The 21,233-nt window shown below is 40.4% G+C and overlaps 2 protein-coding genes across 2 annotated transcripts; both read right to left on the bottom strand.

Moving 5' to 3' along the window:
- Positions 1-2,234: 2,234 nt before the first annotated feature.
- On the bottom strand, positions 2,235-12,242 carry adnpb (activity-dependent neuroprotector homeobox b). Its single transcript, XM_008412814.2, has 4 exons — positions 11,820-12,242; positions 6,847-6,963; positions 5,448-5,540; positions 2,235-5,327 (listed from the first exon to the last, which is right to left on the bottom strand). Exons 2-4 carry the CDS (start codon positions 6,952-6,954, stop codon positions 2,355-2,357), a joined length of 3,174 nt encoding a protein of 1,057 aa, XP_008411036.1. The 5' UTR covers positions 6,955-6,963; positions 11,820-12,242; the 3' UTR covers positions 2,235-2,354.
- Positions 12,243-15,394: 3,152 nt separating this feature from the next.
- dpm1 (dolichyl-phosphate mannosyltransferase subunit 1, catalytic) lies at positions 15,395-20,932 on the bottom strand. Its single transcript, XM_008412813.1, has 9 exons — positions 20,743-20,932; positions 19,208-19,307; positions 18,951-18,984; positions 18,801-18,877; positions 18,619-18,644; positions 17,312-17,407; positions 16,919-16,987; positions 16,664-16,778; positions 15,395-15,746 (listed from the first exon to the last, which is right to left on the bottom strand). Exons 1-9 carry the CDS (start codon positions 20,871-20,873, stop codon positions 15,642-15,644), a joined length of 753 nt encoding a protein of 250 aa, XP_008411035.1. The 5' UTR covers positions 20,874-20,932; the 3' UTR covers positions 15,395-15,641.
- Positions 20,933-21,233: the final 301 nt, after the last annotated feature.

Here is a 21,233-nt window from a genome sequence, read left to right as displayed (position 1 = left end):
TTGAAAAAGAAAATTTAACAATTTTTATGTAATTGTTGCCCCTTCATCTAATATTGGATTGCCAATGGCTACAATTTTAATATATATATATATTCCTGTTTTTTATGACCATTAGTAAATTAATGACGTCTGTCTTATTTTAAAATCCTTGTCAGTACGGAGTTTTCCGATTAGGCACTTGTGAAAACTGTGACAACGATTATAGAGCTATTATTGTAACAAGAACAAAAATATTGTTGGTCAATATCGGATTATCTTTAAAAGAGACAACTCCTGCGTAGGAAGTCATAGAGATGCCGTTTGTAAATTTACTCAATTAGAAATTAACAATAATTTGGGTTATTTAGTTTGTCATAAGAGAAAAAAAATTGGATTCATTTTCAAAGTCATATTATAATATTTAGTTAGCAAGTTAAACATTTAGCTTCAAACTATATACTTAACTCTGAGCTAAATATTTGAAGTTAAATATTTAGCTTAGAGCTGAATATGTAGATTCACTTGCCGATAGGACCACCAAAATAAAAACGTAGTCTTGGAACCTTCTACTGGTACGCCTGATTAGATTCAGATGTTGCTTCAGGTCACCTTTTTATGTTAATTTATTTTTCTTTTCCTCTCAACACGTACAACATTTTAGCTAAAAACATGAGATGGGCCATTTTAACGGCAATGCAGGTGTTACAATAAATCTACTACAACAGTGGCCGCGCTAGCTCATCGGCAGCAGGAGTTAAGGTTCGCAGCTTTTATTTTGACTGTCCACTTCCGGTTGTCGGCATGTGAATTTGCATAATAGCTAAATATTTAAAATGTACCTATTATTTTAAAGTATTTTCAAACCATTCAACTTTTAAGCTAGACATATATATTTCCAGCATATATATTTTTTACTGCTACAGCAATAACTGGCCAACATAACTTATTCCACTATCGGCAAAATGTTACAGGCTTAGAAACGTTAGTATATTGTCAGCTATATTATAGGTTGAAACATCACGCCCACTGTTTACCACAGTGTGGGATCTGATGTTGTGGGTCCATTTCTTCTACGGCCCTGAAAACCTCAGCATACTGAATGGCATCCTGAACTTGAAAGAAGAGACACTTTAAAACTGGTGGTCTTAAACAAGGGAATGATTCAAATCTACAAATAATCAAAAACAAAGTTTCTTCTATGGTCATCTCAGCTATCTCTGCATCTGAAAGCTGCAGGATGGTACCTCCCGCTGACTGTACTTCGCCACCCCTTAGCTTAGGGTTAGCGGATTGCTTAGGTTTCACCTTAGCGGAGCTATATTCCACTAACCTGAATTTTGCAGCTTTCCAGACTTATTTTAGCTCCAATTTTCAGGAAAATGTTAAAAAAATGTACACCAAGCACAAGTCATTTCTTAAACCTTAAACCAAGGGTCTGGTAAAGCATCCGGCCCTGTAAAGTCACAATTACAGCACTTTATTGTTCATAAATGCTTAGGTGAAAAATAAAATAAACATAAAATACACACAATTCAGAGAACACATGGTGAACACAATAATGTCCTTTGGAAGCAAAACCAGAAGCTTTCTAGCCAGTTTCCTGGTTACTTTCCAGTCTTGTGGGTCAATTTTTGACTGAGAAAATAGAAAACAAGCACAGTATAGTCAAAGATAATGAGCAATAGATGCCAAAAATGGATAAAATGATCCTTTATGCCAACAGAAATATAAAGAGCAATGTTGCCAAATAATTAAAAAAATAAAATAGAGTTACAATAAAAGAAAATGTTCAGTTCATTTATATTTATATATATTTGGCAAAAAAACCCAATTAATTTAGTTAAAAAATAAACATGAAAATACCAATCCACAAAAGCAACACCTAGTTTTTAAGCATAGCAATGGAGAACATGAGGCTACCGTACACAGAGGTGATATTTAAGGATACATGTACAGCGACGTCTGTTCAAACATGTTTAAAAGACTGTACAAATTTACACTACCTATCTTAGTATGCCTACATGAAAAATGGTGAATTATATGGTCAGTTTCTAAAGGTTTTACCCCCAAACATCGCTTCAGGAATACTGAGGAGCTCAGTGGCTAAAGCAATGTTAGTAACTTTATTATCTCAAAGAAATAAAGAATATAGAAGGCAAAAACTTCCCATTTTTGTTTGGTGTAACTTTCCCATCTTTGCGTGTCTCCTGTAGATTTTAACTGCTTGCTGAATCCTACTTTCTAACATCAATAGATGGCTTTTTTAAATTTATTTATTTGTCCCATTTGCTTCACCCCTGAAACTCAGAGAAGCTATCATTTACTTCAGGTGAGGCAGATTTATTGGTGTGATCTTCTCAGACTGACTGACGCAGTCAGGACTGCTGTTTGCCCAGCTGGGCTCCATCTCTCTGGTTTCTAGCGGACGACGGTACAAACTTGGGGATAATAATGGGCAGACTGTCTCTTCCTGAGTTCTCAGTAGCGCAAAAACCATTCTCTACATGTTCCCCTTCATCGTCTTCGTCATCATCGTCGTCGTCGTCATCATCCTCATCTTCATCGTCATCATCAGACATGTCATCCAGATCTGAAACTGTTTTGATGTCTGTCCTTGTCTCCAGTCTCTCTTTAGATCCTGTAAACTGCTGGTTACTATGGATATGTGCTGCTGCCCCTGGTTTCTTGTCATTCCTCTGCTGCTCTTCCTCGTCACTTTCAGAGTCTATGGAGATGGGCTCAGAGAGGTCTAGAGGCATTTTCTGTGGTAAGGTGCTGCTGATTGTCTTGGTTTGGTCTCTGCTGACAGTACTTGGTTTGGGAAGCAAACCTTCCTCCTTCCCCGCCAACTCTCCCTCCTGCGGCTGCTCAACTCCACCGTTGGCAGCCACGAGTTCCCTGTGTCTCTGGAGAGCCTGTTCCGATACCCCCATGCGTGTCCTGGAAGTCCGCTGCTTGCCGTGTTTGCCTTCGTAAGCGTCCTCCGCGTCAAACTCCAGGTCGTGACGAAGCTTGCTGAGGTCGTGCATGCTGAATCCCAGCAACACACTGGGCCGCTGGCTTTCACACTCCTGTATGCACTTTCTTCTTGTGCCGACAAAATGTCCGGAGACGTCCGACCTCCACAGCCAGAGACTAGATGCCAGCTTGCCCACCTCTCGTTGGGTAGGGTATGGCGCACAATTGAAATATTGCGTCAGAAATGCTTTCCTGGACTCGTACGACTTACTTTCCTGGCCTTTGGGGTCAAGAGCAAGGACTACAGGTTCGTTTGGATTTTCTTCAAAGTAAGACGGACCATTGAGGTCCCGAGGGTGTGCCCTTTGACCGGGAGGTCCCGGCCTCCTTCGCTTCGGTGAGATGGTGTCAGAGCTATCGAAGCCAGGCCGTTTCAGTGCGCTGCTCTGAGACTGGCTGACGCGAGAAGACTGGGCGACCCTGGTGTCTTGTCCGTTCTGCGACTTCCCCACACCTCGACAGTGTACTAAGTGGAGCGTGATGGTAGACGCAGTCATGTTACTTGTATAAACCCCCAAGCAGTGAATGCATTTATAGGTCAGCTTCTTTTCTACAGGATGAACGGTCTGAATCACCTGGTGCCGCTCTCTTAGATGGTGGGCCAACGAATCTGAGATCGGGCCCTTGAGGATGGAGAAGCAGAGAGGGCACAGAGTCTTTCCGACATCTCTCTTGTAAGGTACGGAAGCTTGCGGGGCGCTCTTGATTTGAGGAATGTCTGAGAGGCCCGATGACGTTTTAGATGGCTGCTGAGGCATCAACCTCTTCCCCCCTAGAAGAGAAGCAGAGAGGTTTGACGAGATGGAGGAGGTGCTGTTCTGGGCATGAAATGCAACCGACTCTTCGGGTGCATCCCTCATGTTATATGTAGTGACAATCAACTGAACGTTTTTGGGGTTTCCCTGCTGCAGAGTGAGGTCAAAAGTCAGTGGAGAGTCGGTGCGAGGTCCAACTTTTTCCTCAGGGTGCGATAGCCGCATGTGCGCAACCATTTTCTCCACGTCATTGAATGTTGCCCGACAGTACGGGCAGGACAGGCCGTGGATCAGCATGTGGTTCAACAGCGTGTCACTGGGGAGATAGCGGTTGCAGTACAGACACTTGCTGGTGAAGTTGTGAATCTTCATGATGTAGTTGGCCACAGCAGGCACCTTCTCTGCTTTGTGCTCCTTCTCAAAGTGAGCACTGTAGACGTTCTCTGGGAACAGCTCGTTGCAGATGGTGCAGATCTTCCACTTCTGGGTGTAGGATGTGCCGAGAACTGAGGAGCCACCTTTCTTTGCTGTGACAGCCGCTACCGTGGTGGCGGCTGCCTGAACACGTGAGCCCAATGGGTTGGATTTAAGAGAGGAAGAAGCGCCAGCCACCAGCGGGCTCCGCAGACTATTGGCGGAGATGAGCTGCTTTGCTGCATGCGACTGCTGTGGCACAGACACCTGAGCGTTTCCCGGCAAAGTTCCTCTAACGTGATGGTTGCCCAGAGAGAAAGGCTGCACGCTGCCTGCCTTTAACCCCAAAGAGTCATGTTTTAGTCCAGTTAGAAAACTGTGGGAGTTAAAGGCAGCCTTAGATGCTGCGACAGCAGCAGCGGCGGCTCGACTAAGCTGTTGGGACGCAGAAGACCTCGGCGTGGCCATCACTGCTCCTTTGGGGCCCATCCCGATTATGGTCTTGTCTCCTTGAGTTTTGGCCGGGAACATAACGAGCGGTTTTGGTCGAGGGACTATCACACTGGTGTGGCCGATCATGGCCGTGACCTGATAGCCGATCCTCTCGTGGTCCTCGATGACGTGTTGGACCAACGCTTCGTAGGTCCGCGGAACAAATAGACACTTCTTGCAGTGAATTTGGTTTGCGTTACCACCATGCGTTGTATTGCTCTCCGTTGTGCCACCGTTGTGACTGTTTGTTTTCTCTCCTGGCTTTACGATGTAAGGATGGGCCACTTGTTGAAAGTGTTCCCGGTAGATGTGCTTTCGCACCACATTGTACAAAGGGTCCCTGTAGGTGCACTTCTTGCAGTAGTACACCGCCTGCTCCACATTATCCACCGTCCTCTTCAGTAAGCCATCCTTCATCATGATCCCACCAGCTCCTGCTGCTGCCACGGCACCGGGCCCCTGCCGCAAGCTGTTATTAGGCATGTGGAAGAGTTTAATGTGTGTTTCCAGGGTCTTCTTGTTGCCATTGAAAGTGCAGTAGGGACAATTGAGCAGAATGTTGTTCTCAAAGTCCTCGCTGTGGACGTTGCGGAAGTGGCTCTTGTATGCTGAGAAATACTTGGATGAAAATAAGCAGCCAGAGCAGCAAAAAGGTTTGGATCTGTAGTCCTGGTGATGCAGATAAGTAAAAAAAACAACAATTATGTGAATAGAAGAAATGAAAAATCACAGTATAGAAGCCACATATGGCAAAAACATTTTCATGTTTCATTTGCATGAATCACCCACCTGGACTTTGGTATGGGATGGTTCCCACATACACACATCTTCCCAGGTTGTGTGCTTAATATACACCTCAGGAGGGTTAAAATCTTTATAGTCCTAACAAATAAAAGACAGATTAATACATATTCATGGTAGATCTGAACAATATATCAGTGTGTGCTACACATCTCAATCCAAAGGGACTGCTTTTAAGCAATAGATGGCAGGATATAACAGTTACAATGTCTGAAAAGTCGCTAAATATAACAAAGTTGCTAAGTATATTGGCAGTATTGGGTGACTATTGTTAACCGTGTGACCCAATGTGTCAGTTAGCCCTCTGTCATGGCACAGCAAAAGGAATAGCAGTTGATTGTCAGACCTTTACCGAGATAGATAAGATAGACTTCACATGCAAGCATCAGCCAATCTCCCAAAATGAAGGAAATCATGGCGGATTTATTGGTGCACCACTCAAAACGACTATGGTGATCATGTCTTCATAACACTCTCCTTGCTTGGGATACTGTTTAATAACCCATCACTGCTTTAAAATTCACAACGTTATTTCGCTCCATTCTTTCCATCTACTGCTGATTGCTCATTATTATTCTGTAACAAACCTTTAGAGGCTTTTACAGAACAGCTGGAGTTACAATGAGATTAAATCACACATGGATGGACTGGATTTCACTTAGTTTGCTTTAGCGCAAAAGAGGCTGAACTGACATGTGTGCCACACTTTTCAGATTTATCTTTTGGACATTTTGAAAACCATCATGCATCATTTTCCTTCCACTCCACAACTGTGCACTAATTTAGGCCATCTGCTGTCAGGTTTATACTAAGGTTTTCAGTTACAATGAGACTATATACACTGCTCAAAAAAATAAAAGGGAACACTTTAACATTTAAGTGAACACTGAAGTGTTCCCTTTATTTTTTTGAGCATATATATATATATATATATATATATATATATATATATATATATACAGACAAGTACTAGCATGTAGGAAGTGTAAATCCTCCAGCTTTAATGAAATAAAAAATTTATGAATTATTGAATGCAGAGAGCATCTTTTTTTCCTCTTTTATACATTAAGTGAAATATAATTAGAATGGGAATACAGAGTCATCGTGGGTAATCAGAGCAGTGTGTGCTTGTTTGTAGATTTAAATGAGGATACATCATCTTAATTCATGCTGCAGTGCCAGAAGCTCTGCAGCAGAAGCCTTACTTCATGCACAGAAATCTCAATTCTTGAGTGCATAAAACTCAGTATATGCCATATTATGAATGCAAACCCCCCAAAAATAAATGTTATGTGGTAATTTATAAAAGGACTACTGCAATCTACTGTAGACATAGCCATGAAGGAAAAGGCTAATTATTAACAGTGTATACTTGGAGCGTGCTCACCTGTAGGTGATCTCTGCAGAACTCCAGGCCGATATCTCCCAGGACTTTCTTGACATTTCTCCTGGCTTTCCGTAGGCTGGTGAGGTTATTGACTGGGAGCTGGAACATTCTGCCCGCCTGAACAGAGGGGGCGAACAAACACAACATGCCTTCAATAAGTGTGGATATTTATCGTATTGTTCATCGTTAGGCTTGTCGCAATAAGCATTAATCAATTAATCGCGTGATTAATTAAAACAAGCTCAACTATTTCTACTGCAGGATTTTGCATTTCTCTTTTCTCTCTTTCCATCAAAAGCTGGATGACAGAAGTCTTCAGTCTGGTTGGTGCTTTGGTCTCAACTAGCTGGCTTTTTTTTGAACGACAATTTGGTATACTGAAACTTCATAATTAATTTTGTTTGTTATTTCAGTAGTTTTATTTGTTTCGGATATTCAAGATGTCTTCCAGTTCCAGTGTCAAATGCTCACTAGTTATTCATTTTTCAGAATATGTTTCTGCATTGCTATGCCCTTACTTGGAAATGGTCTCAAAACATTATCGTTTACTGCAATAACTTATCGTCCAGTAAAATGTGTTATTGTGACAGGCCTATTTAACAAGATACATTTCTTATAAAGAATTTTGATTTATTGTTGTCACTTATTAATGATGTTTAAAACTTCAAAGCTGCTTTTGTCAGGATTGATCATTTTACTATTTTCTCATAAAAGCATCAATAAATATTAATGCACTTGAAAGAACAGCTGCCATGTGCAGTTTACTGACAAATCACATGTTTTTTGTGTCCTAAAAGAAGCATATAGCAAATGGGAATGTTTTTTTAAGAGCATTATTTGTATCTGTGGGACTATAATTACTGTGACTCAGTCACAGTCATACAATTACCTAAAAACGACGCAATAGTTTTTATTGTTATCACAATATCGCAAAATACGAGAAAACTATATGTACATATGACTAAAAGACTGTCTGATGTCTTTTACATCAGACAGTCTGATGTAAAAAGTGAATTTGTATTGGATAAAATGCATCGTTCTGCTGAAATTGCCTTGTAAGATGAGCAACATTTAACAACCTTTTAGCAAGTGGATGTTTGTTGTGCTTGATTACAAGTTGTTATTTTATACAGCCAACTTTTTCATCTCCAAGTCAACCAGTCTGACATTTTGTATTGTACGATTCAGTGAATTAAGGCTCTCCAGAGGCTTTACAGGCTTCAAAGTTTCAGTCCCAACCTCTTAGATAATATTTGAGAATACTCTACACGCTGCTGTTGGGATGCCAGGTACATAAGAGAATGGCATTGCTGAGAAACCAAACTAACTTCAGAGCAGGTTGTGTCAAGAGCATCGGTTTCCATGGAGACAAAGCGCTGTGAAAAATGAACAGATCTGAAAAATTCCTAAATTTATCATCTCAATTGACTAGATGCAATTCAGAATTCCTGATCTCCTGTTTGTTAATCACACAGGAGAGACTGTAGTGTTCAAAAGTCCAGAAGGTTCCCTTCTTCACATGAACAACAGCTTCTTGCAATCTTTTTAAATGATTTTCTAGGTTTCTCATATGAACGTGTGTAGTTATTCTGTTATTTCATTTATTATTTTCTTTTGCCAGACAGTTTTTGCAAATATTCCTTTATTAATTCACTTACCACTGACTCAATTAGAAAGGCTGGTCAATCAAAGAGATTGTTTTGGTAAAAAAAAAACAAAAAAAAAACTTTTAGTTGGACTTTGATCACTCTGCTGCAGGTGACCCGTTACACAGACAAGCTATTGTAAGTTCTTTGGTAAATCACAGGGGAGGGGAAATCAAAAACTTAAACTGTTTGACAGACATAAAGTAGCTCAAAGGACTGTTAGCTTAAAAAAATTGACATACAGTAGCAGGTGAACTGAAGGATGATGCATCTCTCTGGGCGTGCGTGAGGATTCTTTTTCCTCTCTATTTAAAGACATCATCTTTATACACTGTTAATTTTCTGGAGATGAAATTAAAGGCCTAACATGCTTTTATCATCACCTTGTTTCAGTTCATTTTTAAAGCTTCTACATAGTAGATCCTTCAGTGTATAAAGAAAAACTTCTGAATTATTCAGAGAACCACATTAAAGTTTACGCTAATCTTTAGCTTCTTATGAGCAGAATTAAAGAAACGAGGAATGACTCAGAACGTCTGAGTATTACTGAACTACAGATGCTGACCAATCTACCGCCAGCCCTGGTAAATATATGCAAAAAACTGTTTCTTCCTGATGGAGTCTGCTAGGAATGCTAAGCCTATTTAGCATGGCCACTGATGACAGTTTATGAACTGTGTTCCTGGAACGGCAAGTTGTTTCTAGGCTACCAGCACATTTAGCAGCGTGTACCCCAGATGGATTGACAGCATTAAACCCCTCCTCCTGTCTATGATTGGTTGGTTTGGATCAGGAGTTGTGCATTTCTTCAGAACTGTTTGCTTTGGTTTAGATGAGACAGATTTTTTGTTTGTTTGTTTGTTTGTTTCACACTGAGATTGACGTGAATCAAAAGGTGAAACGTAGAAAAACATCTTCTACCCACTGATAATCATGGTGAGGGCGACTCTTTAAACCCCCAAACGAGGCGGCACCACAGAGCTCAGTACGACAAATCCAAAGCCAGATCTGAACATCGTCCAAACAAGAAAAACATTTTGCAAGCTTTTGCAGGTGTTATGCTGTATGAGAACAGTTCTGAACTGCAGAAACAAACATCGGGTCCTACCACGGTTCACCGGACTACAAACATGGTACACACAGGTAGTGTTCATGTTCCCAAAGATGGTTTGTCTTGGTAGATGGTACGTTACCTTCATACCGGAATTAATCAGCATCGGCCCACACATTTGTGTCGGCTCATCCGCAATCCCAACACATCTGTGCTTCATTAATAGGAACTCCTATTAATTTAAAAGGGATCACATTAATTCATAGGAGCCCTATGAAGGAGTGAATTAAACTGTTTATGATTTTTAATTGATCTTTCAAAAAGTTCTGCCACCAGAGAAAATTGGATAAAAGGGGAAAGATCATGTCGCCAGTTTGATATTAATTCAGATTTTCACAACAAAAAAACGAATCAATAGTTATTGATATTGACCAATATTTATCAGTTTTTTTTTACCGTATAGAAAACCTTATTATATAAGAAAATACTTTATTGATCCCCAGAGGAGGGCGGGAGGGTTGCTTGTCCCAGCATACAAAATATCAAAAAAAAAATTTTTTTTTGAACTTACTGCAGTTTAGTGAAACGAATCATACATATTCATGAGTCCTACAGAACCATATGTCAAATGCTTGTTTTTCAAAGTAGTATTAGTGTTTGTATGGTTAGCTAAACCAAAAGCAATAAATTGTTTGCATCAGTATATCGTTATCACCATAGTAACACAAAATATTTTGATAACACTTTAAATCTCTGTTGCCCACTATTAGATCTTCTTTTCAAATCAAAACTCTTGTGCAGCAAGGGTCAAAGGTCACCTTCTTCACAATATCAAAGCAATGTGACGCCAAACAATCACAGTGAACACATGGGCCCCCCCGCTGTGCTCCAGCTAACGTCCTCCCACAAAACAGTTCCTGGTACTAGACACAGACTTCTACCCGCTCTGACTCCCTGATTTTTATTTATTTTTTTAATCCTTCATCCCTCCCTCAGATGTTAGATGGCGCTGCAGAGGACTCCCATTATGTAAGCCTCCCTTACACTGCCTGGCCCCCTTTTTTCCTCCCTTCCTCGCAGCACCATCACAGAATGGCGCCTCCTATTGAGTTAGCAGCAGCCCCTACAATATGTCTGCAGCAGAGGAGGGTTGGGGGGAGGGGAGGGAGAGATGTTGGATGGGAGGAAGAGGAGGGACAGAAGGAGTGAGAGGGAGAGAGACTTGGAAAGAGGGAGGGTGAGTTGGGAGAGAGAGGAGGAGGAGGAGGGGTGTGGAAGGCTTGCAAAGGGGAGAGATGAGAGGAAAAGGGGGAGGCAGGGAGGTCAGAGAGACTGGCAGAGAGGAAAGGGAGGGTGGAGGGGACAAAAAAGGGAAGAGGGTGAGATAGATGAGAGGGAGGGAGGGGGAGCCAAGGAGAGGAGGGGGTAGGAGAGAAGAGAGGGAGAGAAGGAAGAGGAAACACAGGAGGAGGCTGCTGGAGGAAAACAGGCTTCCCGTTCTGCGGTGGAGCTAGAGGGGAAAGAAACATTAGCCTTCAATGGCATTAAACTCCCAGGATGTGATCACCTGGTCCACGTAGATCAGGTTTGCACTTCCTCAATGTCTGGATGCTTAATTAGGGAAGGAGGGAGGCACTTCACATAACATCCACGGTAATGCGAGATTGGGATTTACCACATGGCTGCAAACCTGTCTAATGTATTCCGATGAAGGTGAGGGTTTGTTTTTGGGCTCCTCACCCCGTCCCGATCCAACACCTGGTGTCAGTACAACCCCACTGTCACCTGGCTGAACTCTGATCACATTCGAAGGGGCTCAAACGCAAACAACTATTGTAGTCAGTAACAGATTGAGTGTTCAAAAACAAACAGTTTAAATCGGTACGGCTCGGATTCATTTTTGTCCATTTTTTTTTTTTAAAACAATAAAACATCTGGTAAGATCGAGATGGGCAAGGAGCTGCTGCTGCAGCTGACAAAGAATAGGGGGCACACCGCGCTCAGCTAGCATGCTAAGCTAGCTCCCAACAACATGGGCTGCTTAAAACTAATTCCTCACAATTCAACGCCTTGCTTCAACCCGACTAATCTATTACAAACAAGCTAACGGGTATTCGAGTTGCGATGAGCCTAACAGACACGAAAATAACATTAAAAAACCCCCACAATAGCCAGGGTCCCACCGCCACCCTTCACATCACATCCCCGCAGGTAGAGCACGGTTAACGGCCAGCTATTTGCGGGTGCTCTCCCGGCGTTATGACACCCAGGTTTACCTGCTTTCACATCCAGGACTCCCGTGTGAGCGAACCGTGTCACCTCAGGCTGACCGAGGCCGTGTCTTCACACTCTAGCGCGCACAGCTGTGTCCTCCCAGGTGTCTTCCGAGGAGGATCATCGGCCGTCGGTCTTCCCTCCCCAAGCCCGATGGTCCCTTACCAAACCGCGGCTATCCTGCCTCCTCTAGCCAGAGAGCGGAAACGGAGAGCGCTCCGAGCTTCACCGGACAACCAATAGGGCAGTTCCGCGGAGCGCTGAGGGCGGACACATGTTAGCTGTTTTACTCCCGAAATAGAAAATCACCTTTAACTGTGCCTATACTTCCCCGGTAGTGAGAATTGCTTTGCCCATTCTCTTCAGACGGACAATACACAGCCAGCCCGCAAACTGCCCAATCCAAAATGGCGCAAATAAAAGAAGCGGAAGTGACATGTACCTTATCAGCATAAATTATCTCGTTGTAAGGTCCTCCTAAAAAATCATCTCATTAAAACTCCTGATTGGTTTGTCAGTCAGTTTGGCCAATTAAGCAAATATCTGCTCAAAGATAATCCCCCAGTCTTTCTTCTTCGACTGTTTATTTTGCGTCTGTGTTGGACTCAACGGGGTAAACAACCCCCGCAGCAGTTACCTGAACCCTCCGACAGCGGGCGTCCTTCTATGTACTACTCCCTGCGGAGAGTCGGATGTACACAGTGCCTCAGCACGTAGGTCGAGGTCGGGCCAACACTAGATGGCGCTGTAGATTCCGTTGCTTCCTAGTTAGTAGAATCCGACTAGTTACTTGACTAACTGAACTTATTTGATGGGAACTAGTGGCCTTTTGTTTGGTTTAACATCAGCCATATTGTTTTCATCTTATATTTTTATGTGTGCCTTAAACATGCACAACCTGATATATCTTTTGTGTGTACATGCATGATTCTGTACAATTGCTCAAAAATGTTTAATAATAATAAAAAAAACAGCCGTTGGAAGACAGATATGCTGTAAATGGAATATATGGATGGATGGAATGACATCCATACATTTCATTCATCCAATGGGATGGACAGACAGGATTAATGTATGGAAGAACAGATGGATGGAAAAAATATGAATGTAAAGTTGGATTAATGAATGGCAAATAAATAGATGTAAGCAGGCACGTGCAGAGGGGGGTGGGGGGGCTTGAGCACCTGCCCTTTTTGCTCCTTGCCCCAAAGTGCCCTTTTGGTAAATTTTTATTTTATTTTTTTGTATTAGTATTTTCTAAGCCCTCTTCTGACACATAACATGTACTAAAATTATTTTTATTATTTTTTTGTACAACATAATAAGCCCTCCGGTCACCTTGTTACCTTTGACCTTTTGCCCGTGAGGCATGACGCAGTTGCCTCTCGCGCAGTGAGATAAGGTGGCTAACTGGAGCTCAACGTAGCGAACGTTCCAGATTACAGAACAGTTTTTGGTGAATACAAAAAAAACGTTTTTGGTGAATAAAGTGGAGTAACTTGCTTCTTGTCAGATGACGGAAAACGTTGAAGTATCGTTTCTGCTTCAGCTCGGAGTCGCGGTTTAAGCAGAGAGRTAATGAAATACAACAGACACTGACAGGCCTCTGCGTCTGCCTTTCTCTGAAGAACTACTGAGCGGGAGGAGACAGCCAGGTGAGGAGAAACTGTTCTTATACATCGATTCATTATTTTTATCATACAGATATTAGGCTGTTGTTGTGCTATTAGCTAGCTGCTAGCTAACGGCTTTGCTAGCAAAGCTACTAAAAAGCGTCTTCCCTGTACCGTTAATGATATCAGTCATTCTTTAGTATTTATTATGCAATAGGGGCACACCGCCCGTCCAAAACCGATCATCTCCATAATGAATATATGTCCAATCTTCTAATTTCCTTTGCTGCATAATGTACATTTCATTTATTCCAGCGTTAGGTAAATGTATCTTGAAGGAGAATAACACTTAAATAAAAGTCCAACAAGGATATTCATTTAGAATAAAAAATAACTCACCCTGAACTACCAAGATAGATATAATGTGTGATATTAATGAATGGGAAAAAACTCAATCCAGACTTTAAGTTTAGGGTCTGGTTCGCAGAGTATGAAGTTAAATTTGTTTTCCCAATTATTCAATTATTCAAACCTCAGTTAAGTAAAATATAATTGTAATCAAAACTTTTGGAATTGTAATGATTTCTTTTTTAAAAAACAAATCGTTTTGTTTAAAAAACTTTTTTAAATTAAATAACTAATTTTTGTCTTGTGAACTTAAAGTTATTTGCCAAACATAAACTTTTATTTGCACACATCAGAAATCTTTTGTTGTGATTTTATGTCCTGCTCAAGACGTCATGTGAGAATCACAAGCAAAACTTTGACTCCAACAAAAACTTAGAATATTAAGAAAATATTTCTGACATGCAAAATAAGTTTGTTTTGCAAAAAAAAATGCACTTCATGAGACGAATGTGATTTAAATGTTTAAAAAAGTTTTTTTTAAGCAAAACTCGGTAGACTTTTCTCATGGTGACATGCATTAACAATTCAATTTTTGCCTTTTTTTGCTTTTTTCTGCAGTTTGATGCAGCTCTGCTTTCCTGAATGGACCGTCTTCATCTCCACTGCAACAAACAGGCAGCTCTGTTTTATAGATTACAGTCACTAAAAGGTTGCATTGTGCCCTTATTTATATTTTTAATAGTGTAATTCTGTAAAGACAAAATATGTCTGGTGGTCCAGCTCTGATTTACATATCTTGCTAAATTGCGGGTTTGAATATTGCAATACTTTCCTATAACAAAATAGACCTGCAGAAATAAATTACTAATAAAATATCTTACATAGGCATAGTGTTATGATGTTCGTTAGCTTTGATTGTATATCTCACAATTTTGTAATTTATCATTGTTTATTAAACTCTGAAAGCTGAGTGGCTTTAATATTCTGTCCTAGAATGCGGTTAGATGTGCCCTTTTTTTATTTGAGCACCTGCCCCTTTATTGGTCTCTGCACTGGCCTGATGATGTAAGTACATTTGAAAAACATTGAGTAAAGGTTCTATATTCACAAAGTTACTCATATTACAGATTCATAGGGTGAAAGATTCCTAACGTTTATTTCTTCTAAGCTAGATGATTATGCTCACAGATAATGAGAACCCACAAGGTCTATAAAATGATATTTTAAACAGAAATATAAGGACTCTGAAACATGTTCATTTTTATCCACTCAGTTCTTGATTCTTTGGTCCTTTTGCAAGAATTAGTGCGTCAATGAGGCGTAGAGGCTACCAGCCTGTGGTTTATTTCTTCAAGTGTAATGGAAGCCCAGGTTCCTTAGATAACCGTCTTTAGGTCATCTGCAGTGTTGACTCGGGTTCATCTTGACACTTTCTAGATGCTGTGAACACCCAGCTTGTGACGGGTATCCATGGCAGTCTTCCCAATGACTGTGTATGTGATTGATCCAGAGTCAGAGACCGTTTAGAGGCTTGGGTGTTTGGAGTAAAACCCAAGAGCTTTGCATCATGACATCATTAAATGTTAAAAATAAAAGATACTCGCATAACAAACCAGTGGCAGGAATACAAACTGTTTATTTTATACAAACAAATCTGGGTTTGGTTCACATTCAGTGATGGGAGTGATGACGCACCAAATCAGACTCGAGAGAGAAAATGGGAATGTAAAGCTTCATCTTCCTTCAGGGTTCGTTTTGCGTTTAATGCCTAACATGGACAGACATCTGCTTTCTGGTCCGACGATACGCCACGTTATGACCGCTGGGACACTGAAGATACGCCAGGTGAAGGCAGGTCGCTGATCACGTCGTGGCGAACAGCGTGAGCAGCCCCTTCACAAACGAAACAATCTCATTCCCTCCGAGTTTGGACTCCCCGTAAACCCGATCCACAAAGGAGATGGGCACCTTTGTTTTGGAAAGAGAGGGAGACATTTTGTTAGAGGACATAGCAATTAAGAGAATTATTAAGGTAAAATCCAAATAGAATTGTTTGTAATAGATGGTAAAACTTTTTGTAAAATGTTCACTGTATTATTTAGATGAGTCTGAGTCACAGTCGGTCACTTTTTACGAAATAGTGATGATCGTGGAAGCGTCTTCAACGCTGCGTCAATCTGATGGGAGCTAAATTCTAATTCTCAGTCCAAGTTAAACCAAGGCACTTTTTAATGTAGAAAAATTAATTAAATCCCTCATTTCCTGCTGAAGACAAGTTTCAGGGTAGAAGATAATATCTATCGATACAGATATCGATATCGATTTTTATATTGATAAAAATTCTAGATGGAGAATCAGTGACAATGCCCGATCCATAAGGGCAGATCTCTTCAATCTAATTCTACGCTTTGCGCTCTGAGCGACATCATGCTTTATTTATTTTACATCATATTTAGAATTCCTAATTGTGCTTTCTGAATCATTTGAAAGGTTTGTTGCAGTTTATTTTTTAAATGTTTCTCCAAGCTAGTAAACCTATTGCTTTCGTGAGTTTCAGTTTATTATTTACATTGGCTCCTCATTGTGCTGACATGAACAAATTAAAGCCGTGTTGTTTTTGCAAGCTTGTGACACTATTGCTGTATTTAAGCGTGCTGTACTGATGCAGTGTTATCAAATCAACTTTTAATTCAGTACATTTAAGTCCGCCTAAAAAAAAGAAAAGTTTTAAGTCAATTCAGCTGTTTTTCTGTATCGGATCAGTATCGGGTGATGCTAAACCTCAGATATCTGTTTTAGGAACCAAATATTTTCAGTCGGCTCTCTAAATACAGAAAGAAAAACATTTCAAACGGAGCTGAGTAAAACTCTTAAGGCTGGATCACCTCTCCCACTGTGTAGTTGAGCTGCCTAGCTCGGACGATCATCTCCATCTGAAAAACGTAGCCTTTGGACACACACCGCTCAACCAGACTCTCCAACACTTTCTTCTTGTATAACCTGATGCAGGAGAGACCAAAAAAAAAAAAAGAAAAATGAAAAAGAAACACTCCAATTTCTTCTTCATTGGAAAAGAAAAAGGAAGACGATAGCTGTTGCCTTTTACTTATGCTTAAAAGACAACTTCCTGCTCCACCCACCTGAAGCTTCCTGTGAGGTCTGAAGCGCCGGGTCTCAACAGCACCTGGGTCAAAAAGTTGGCTCCCCGGCTGAAAGAGGGAGAAATAAACAAGAAAGCTTACAAATAAATCACTCAGTTTCAGCTTCCTGCTAAAATAGGCGGGTGTAAACTTGAGAAAAAACAAAACAAGGAATACACTATATATCAGCAATAACATCGGTATCAGCCGATGTTAGTCGTTTTGTAACATGTCAATCCAATAAGAAAAACTGGGCCGATATTAACAAAAGATATAACTAATATTGGCAAATATCAGTTGTCAGCCATATTAATATTGGCCAAAATCTTTATATCGGTGCAGCTGTAGAAAAACCCCCCAAAAAACAAAACAACCTTGCTGAGCAGGCGTCACCTGATGAGTTTCCTGCGCAGGTCCCAGCCGTACACACCTCCACTGCCAAGGTATCGAGTGCCGGACACAAGATCATAATCACCTTCCTTCTGTTTTCTGGATAAAAAAAAGAAAATGAAAATGTAAACTGGCCAACACAAGAAAAATATAACATCCTGCTGTCAACCAGAAAAAACATCTATTTAACCTACAGTAGGAACCAGAAGTTTACATACACCACATAAAAAGAACACGAGCAGACATGAAGTCAGACCAAACGTTTCCTGCTTCAGGTCAGTTTCTTTTTGCTAAATGTCAGGATGTCAAGATGGGGAATGTTTTCTTCAATTCAGATGTTTATGTACCTCTCCTTGATATTTGCTGGAACTGCCCTGCTGGAATTCCGATCCACTCTTCCTGACAGAATTGATGCCTCACTCACACACATATTTTCAGCTGTGTCCATAAATTCTCTGCACACCTGAGATTAGCACTTTGTGGTAGTTTTACCCTTAAGCCAAACTTGTTGTCGCATTTGGACCTAAGTTTTAGCTTCTTGGTTAATGTTCAGAGAAGTTGCCACGTTTCAGCGTCCTTTCCTGACAATATCATCTATATTGTGAAGAGCAGATGTTTGTGTCTGTGACACAAAAATGAAGGTTTTTGTCCCCCAATTGGTGGGTGACTTGAATTTATTTATTTATTTTTTTTATAGAGTACCGGCTTCTTCCTTGCAGTGACCTTTTCACTCATGTTGGTCTTTGTTTCATGGCAGATAATGACGCTCAACCAGCATCTTCACCAGGTGCTTTGCTTTTGGTCTGGGGTTAAAGTGCAGATTTTTCACCTCTAACACACAGAACTCATCTCCTTCCTAAACAGTGCCATGACTGGATCTTCCCATGCATCTGAAACTTGTACTAGACTAATTCTCCTCCTGATATCTTATTGTTCTTTTGACTGTTTTCAACTATGTAAAACAGCAAAGCAGCGAGTTGTAGTACCTTAAAATTATGGCCGGGTCTAACGTGTTTATTTCGGTCAATTAATTACACAGATTTTTTTCCTATGTGAATACAAAAAAATTTTTGTATTTGCACATTTCTGTGCAGATGACTGTGCCTTCAAACTCCTGACTTTAGAGGACAATAATAATAATAATAACTCATTTAGCAAATGGAACTAGTCAAACTTCCTGAAAACAGAACAAATTCTGTCTGAATTAATGTCTTTTTATAGTGCATTTGAACTTCTTTATATTCTATTACTAATAAATCCACCCTTTATAATACTCTTTATAAAAACCTAAGTGTTTCAGATATACTTACTTGATAAACTGTGGGATAAACTTCGGCTGAAAGCAAAAGCAACAGTCATGAAATATGAAGTTCAACATAATACAATTTTTTTTTTGGAGGTTTTGGGTAGTAACAGTTAAAAAAATTGTCCCCAAACACAAACAGTCGTGACACTTTGAGGTCAGGAAAGATGCCAAACATTTTCCACTCACATGGTGGGAGAGATCTGCATCCATTATAATGACGAAGTTCCCAGTAGCATGCTTCATGCCATGAATGTAGGCCGTGCCTTTAAAAGCAGACAGGACGCCGTCATTAAATGATCAAGGTGAGAGAGTCAACGCAGCATGTTGACAGCTTACCAAGGCCTAGTTTATTCGCTCTCGGTCGCAGAAGCTGGAAAACAACAAGATTTATTCATTATCTGCAATTGCTAACAGCTATTCGTCATCTTTAATACACATTTCTGTGGCACTGAGTTAAAGTTATTCGTTTACACTGGCAACAAAGAACAACTGCATTAAACGCAATCAGAACATGATTTGATCTTTCATGCCAATTTATACATCCTCAAGGTGTATATTACTTAGGTATACATTACTTATGCTTCTTAGCTCACTATTTTGTCATCTCCATAAATTTTCTGCAGCTGTTCTGCAACCTCCTGTGTCCCATCTGGGCTTCCGTCGTCAATGACAATGATCTCATAATTGTAGCCACTGCAAGATGAACAAATTAAAAGATGCATGTCATTCGTTAGAGCAGTTATACAAGTGACACTAAGCACAACTAGTTCAGGCAAGAAATTGAACTTGAAAATAATATTGCTGCCCCTGAATGCTCTTTGGTTTTGTTTGGGCACACAGACTACAAAACAAGTCTTGAAAAACAAAAATGAGGCGCTTAATCTAGTAATACACAAATCAGTTAGCTGGTCTTTGAATCGCCACGTTTCTCTTGAAAAGCTCAGACCAATGACTAGCATGTGAAACACTTTCTGTAACGTGGTTTATTTTTTAGATATTTTAATATGTACTTACATAACCTACCCCAGGCAAAATTAGATCTGAAATGATTTTTCAGTCAACTATAAAAAGTTCCCTTCTGATAGAAAATGAGAGCAGCTTTCCTTTAATTGCTCTATCTCAGTGGTGTCCAAAGTGGGTCCTCGGGGGCCGGCATCCTGCATGTTTTAGTTCTCTCCCTAGTGGTAGTAAAATCCTCCTCAGCAAGTCAATGTTCTCCTTAGGCCTTCTGATGAGCCATCATTTGATGCAGGTGTGCTAAACCAGGGAGAAAACTAAAACATGCAGGATGTCGGCCCTCGAGGACTGATTTTTCACACCCCTGCTCTATCTGATGAATAACAGGTCAACTTCTAATAATTTTAATTATTTTTCTCCTATTATACTGATGAAAACTAAAACCACGCATCATTCCAAGTCTGTGGGGGTCAGGGGGTCACCAACACTTATCCTTGATAAAGACGTTATGGTGGTTTTGTATTAAACAGATTATAGACTTTAAAGATTATGAAAACTGGAATGCATCAGAAAAATTTCCCCTTGTCTTTATTTGCTTATATTATATATATATATATATATATATATGAATTGTAGAAATAAATGATGGCCTCATTTTCTGTTTGATTCAAAAGTGCCGTCTCTCAACTCCAAGGAACCTTTCTATTTTATGTGTTTACAGACTTAAGAGTTGAACAGAAAAAAGAGAATATATCAAAACTGGACATTCAGAAAATTGAAAAAGAAGTATCTGACTCAATCAGGAAGACCGTTACCAGTTCACCTTTACCAAAAGCCAAACTACACTGCAACTTGTGTTTAAACGTACATAAATTACAATATCGCTGATGTTTAGTAAATGAAAACAGCTCATTGTTGAACAGTGCAGGCATTCAATACAAAAGACACAGTGAAGTCGCTCTTTTTTAACTTACCCAAAAATAAACACTGCAAAAGTTTTCACATCATAAACTACTTTAAAAGAGTTTTAACATCTCTGATAATCCATAGTCCATATTCCACCTCTATTTCAGCCCTGACCCACTTGTTAACTCGGGTTAAGTGACAGCTCAGCGCTGGCAGCAGCAGCAGTTAGCAGTAGCCGAGCAGATTAGGAGTACCACCAACTTACCTTTCCCCGAAATATTTTACCAAGAGCCACACGATCAGAGGAAGGTTTTCTCTCTCGTTGTATGTCGGTAACAGGACAGAGTACTTGTCTCCGTTCGCTCTGTTCGCCTGCAAAGACTTTCGACTCGCCATGTCGACGTGACCATAGACAGAAATACGGACGAGACAATAGAGCAATCTTTCTGCGCAAGCGCAAAACTACAACCTTCTACCTAGCTTCCTGTTTTTAGACTTCAAAATAAATTGTAAATGAACTTCTCTCTTTATGGCAGTTGTTTTAAAAGCATGTTAAGAAACTATTTAATGATAGCTTAAATGTAGTCTAATATGTCTTGAGAGGTAAACTGATCCATCAGTGTGCGCATAGGGAATACACCTTATTATGAAAATTGTTTGTTGCAGTTTCCGGTTGTACATTTCAAAGTAAGCAACAGTGGAAACAAATTCCCTAATAACTTGTTCCTACCTGGATCTTGCTTGAAAAGTTCCGTT

Source organism: Poecilia reticulata, linkage group LG7 (assembly GCF_000633615.1).
Source record: "Poecilia reticulata strain Guanapo linkage group LG7, Guppy_female_1.0+MT, whole genome shotgun sequence".
Classification (NCBI taxonomy): domain Eukaryota; kingdom Metazoa; phylum Chordata; class Actinopteri; order Cyprinodontiformes; family Poeciliidae; genus Poecilia; species Poecilia reticulata.
This window is presented reverse-complemented; position numbering and strand designations above follow the sequence as displayed.

What these genes read in the sequence shown, in the direction of transcription:
- dpm1 (XM_008412813.1), bottom strand. Translation starts at nt 20,873, where the DNA reads ATGGCGAGTCGAAAGTCTTTGCAGGCGAACAGAGCGAACGGAGACAAG. An exon ending in TTTATGGAGATGACAAAATA is followed by an intron (nt 18,985 to 19,207) that starts GTGAGCTAAGAA and finishes GTTGTTTTCCAG; the next exon opens with CTTCTGCGACCGAGAGCGAA. An exon ending in TCAACTACACAGTGGGAGAG is followed by an intron (nt 15,747 to 16,663) that starts GTGATCCAGCCT and finishes TCCAAAACAAAG; the next exon opens with GTGCCCATCTCCTTTGTGGA.
- adnpb (XM_008412814.2), bottom strand. Translation starts at nt 6,954, where the DNA reads ATGTTCCAGCTCCCAGTCAATAACCTCACCAGCCTACGGAAAGCCAGG. An exon ending in TCTGCAGAGATCACCTACAG is followed by an intron (nt 5,541 to 6,846) that starts GTGAGCACGCTC and finishes TTTATTTGTTAG; the next exon opens with GACTATAAAGATTTTAACCC. An exon ending in CATCCCATACCAAAGTCCAG is followed by an intron (nt 5,328 to 5,447) that starts GTGGGTGATTCA and finishes CTGCATCACCAG; the next exon opens with GACTACAGATCCAAACCTTT.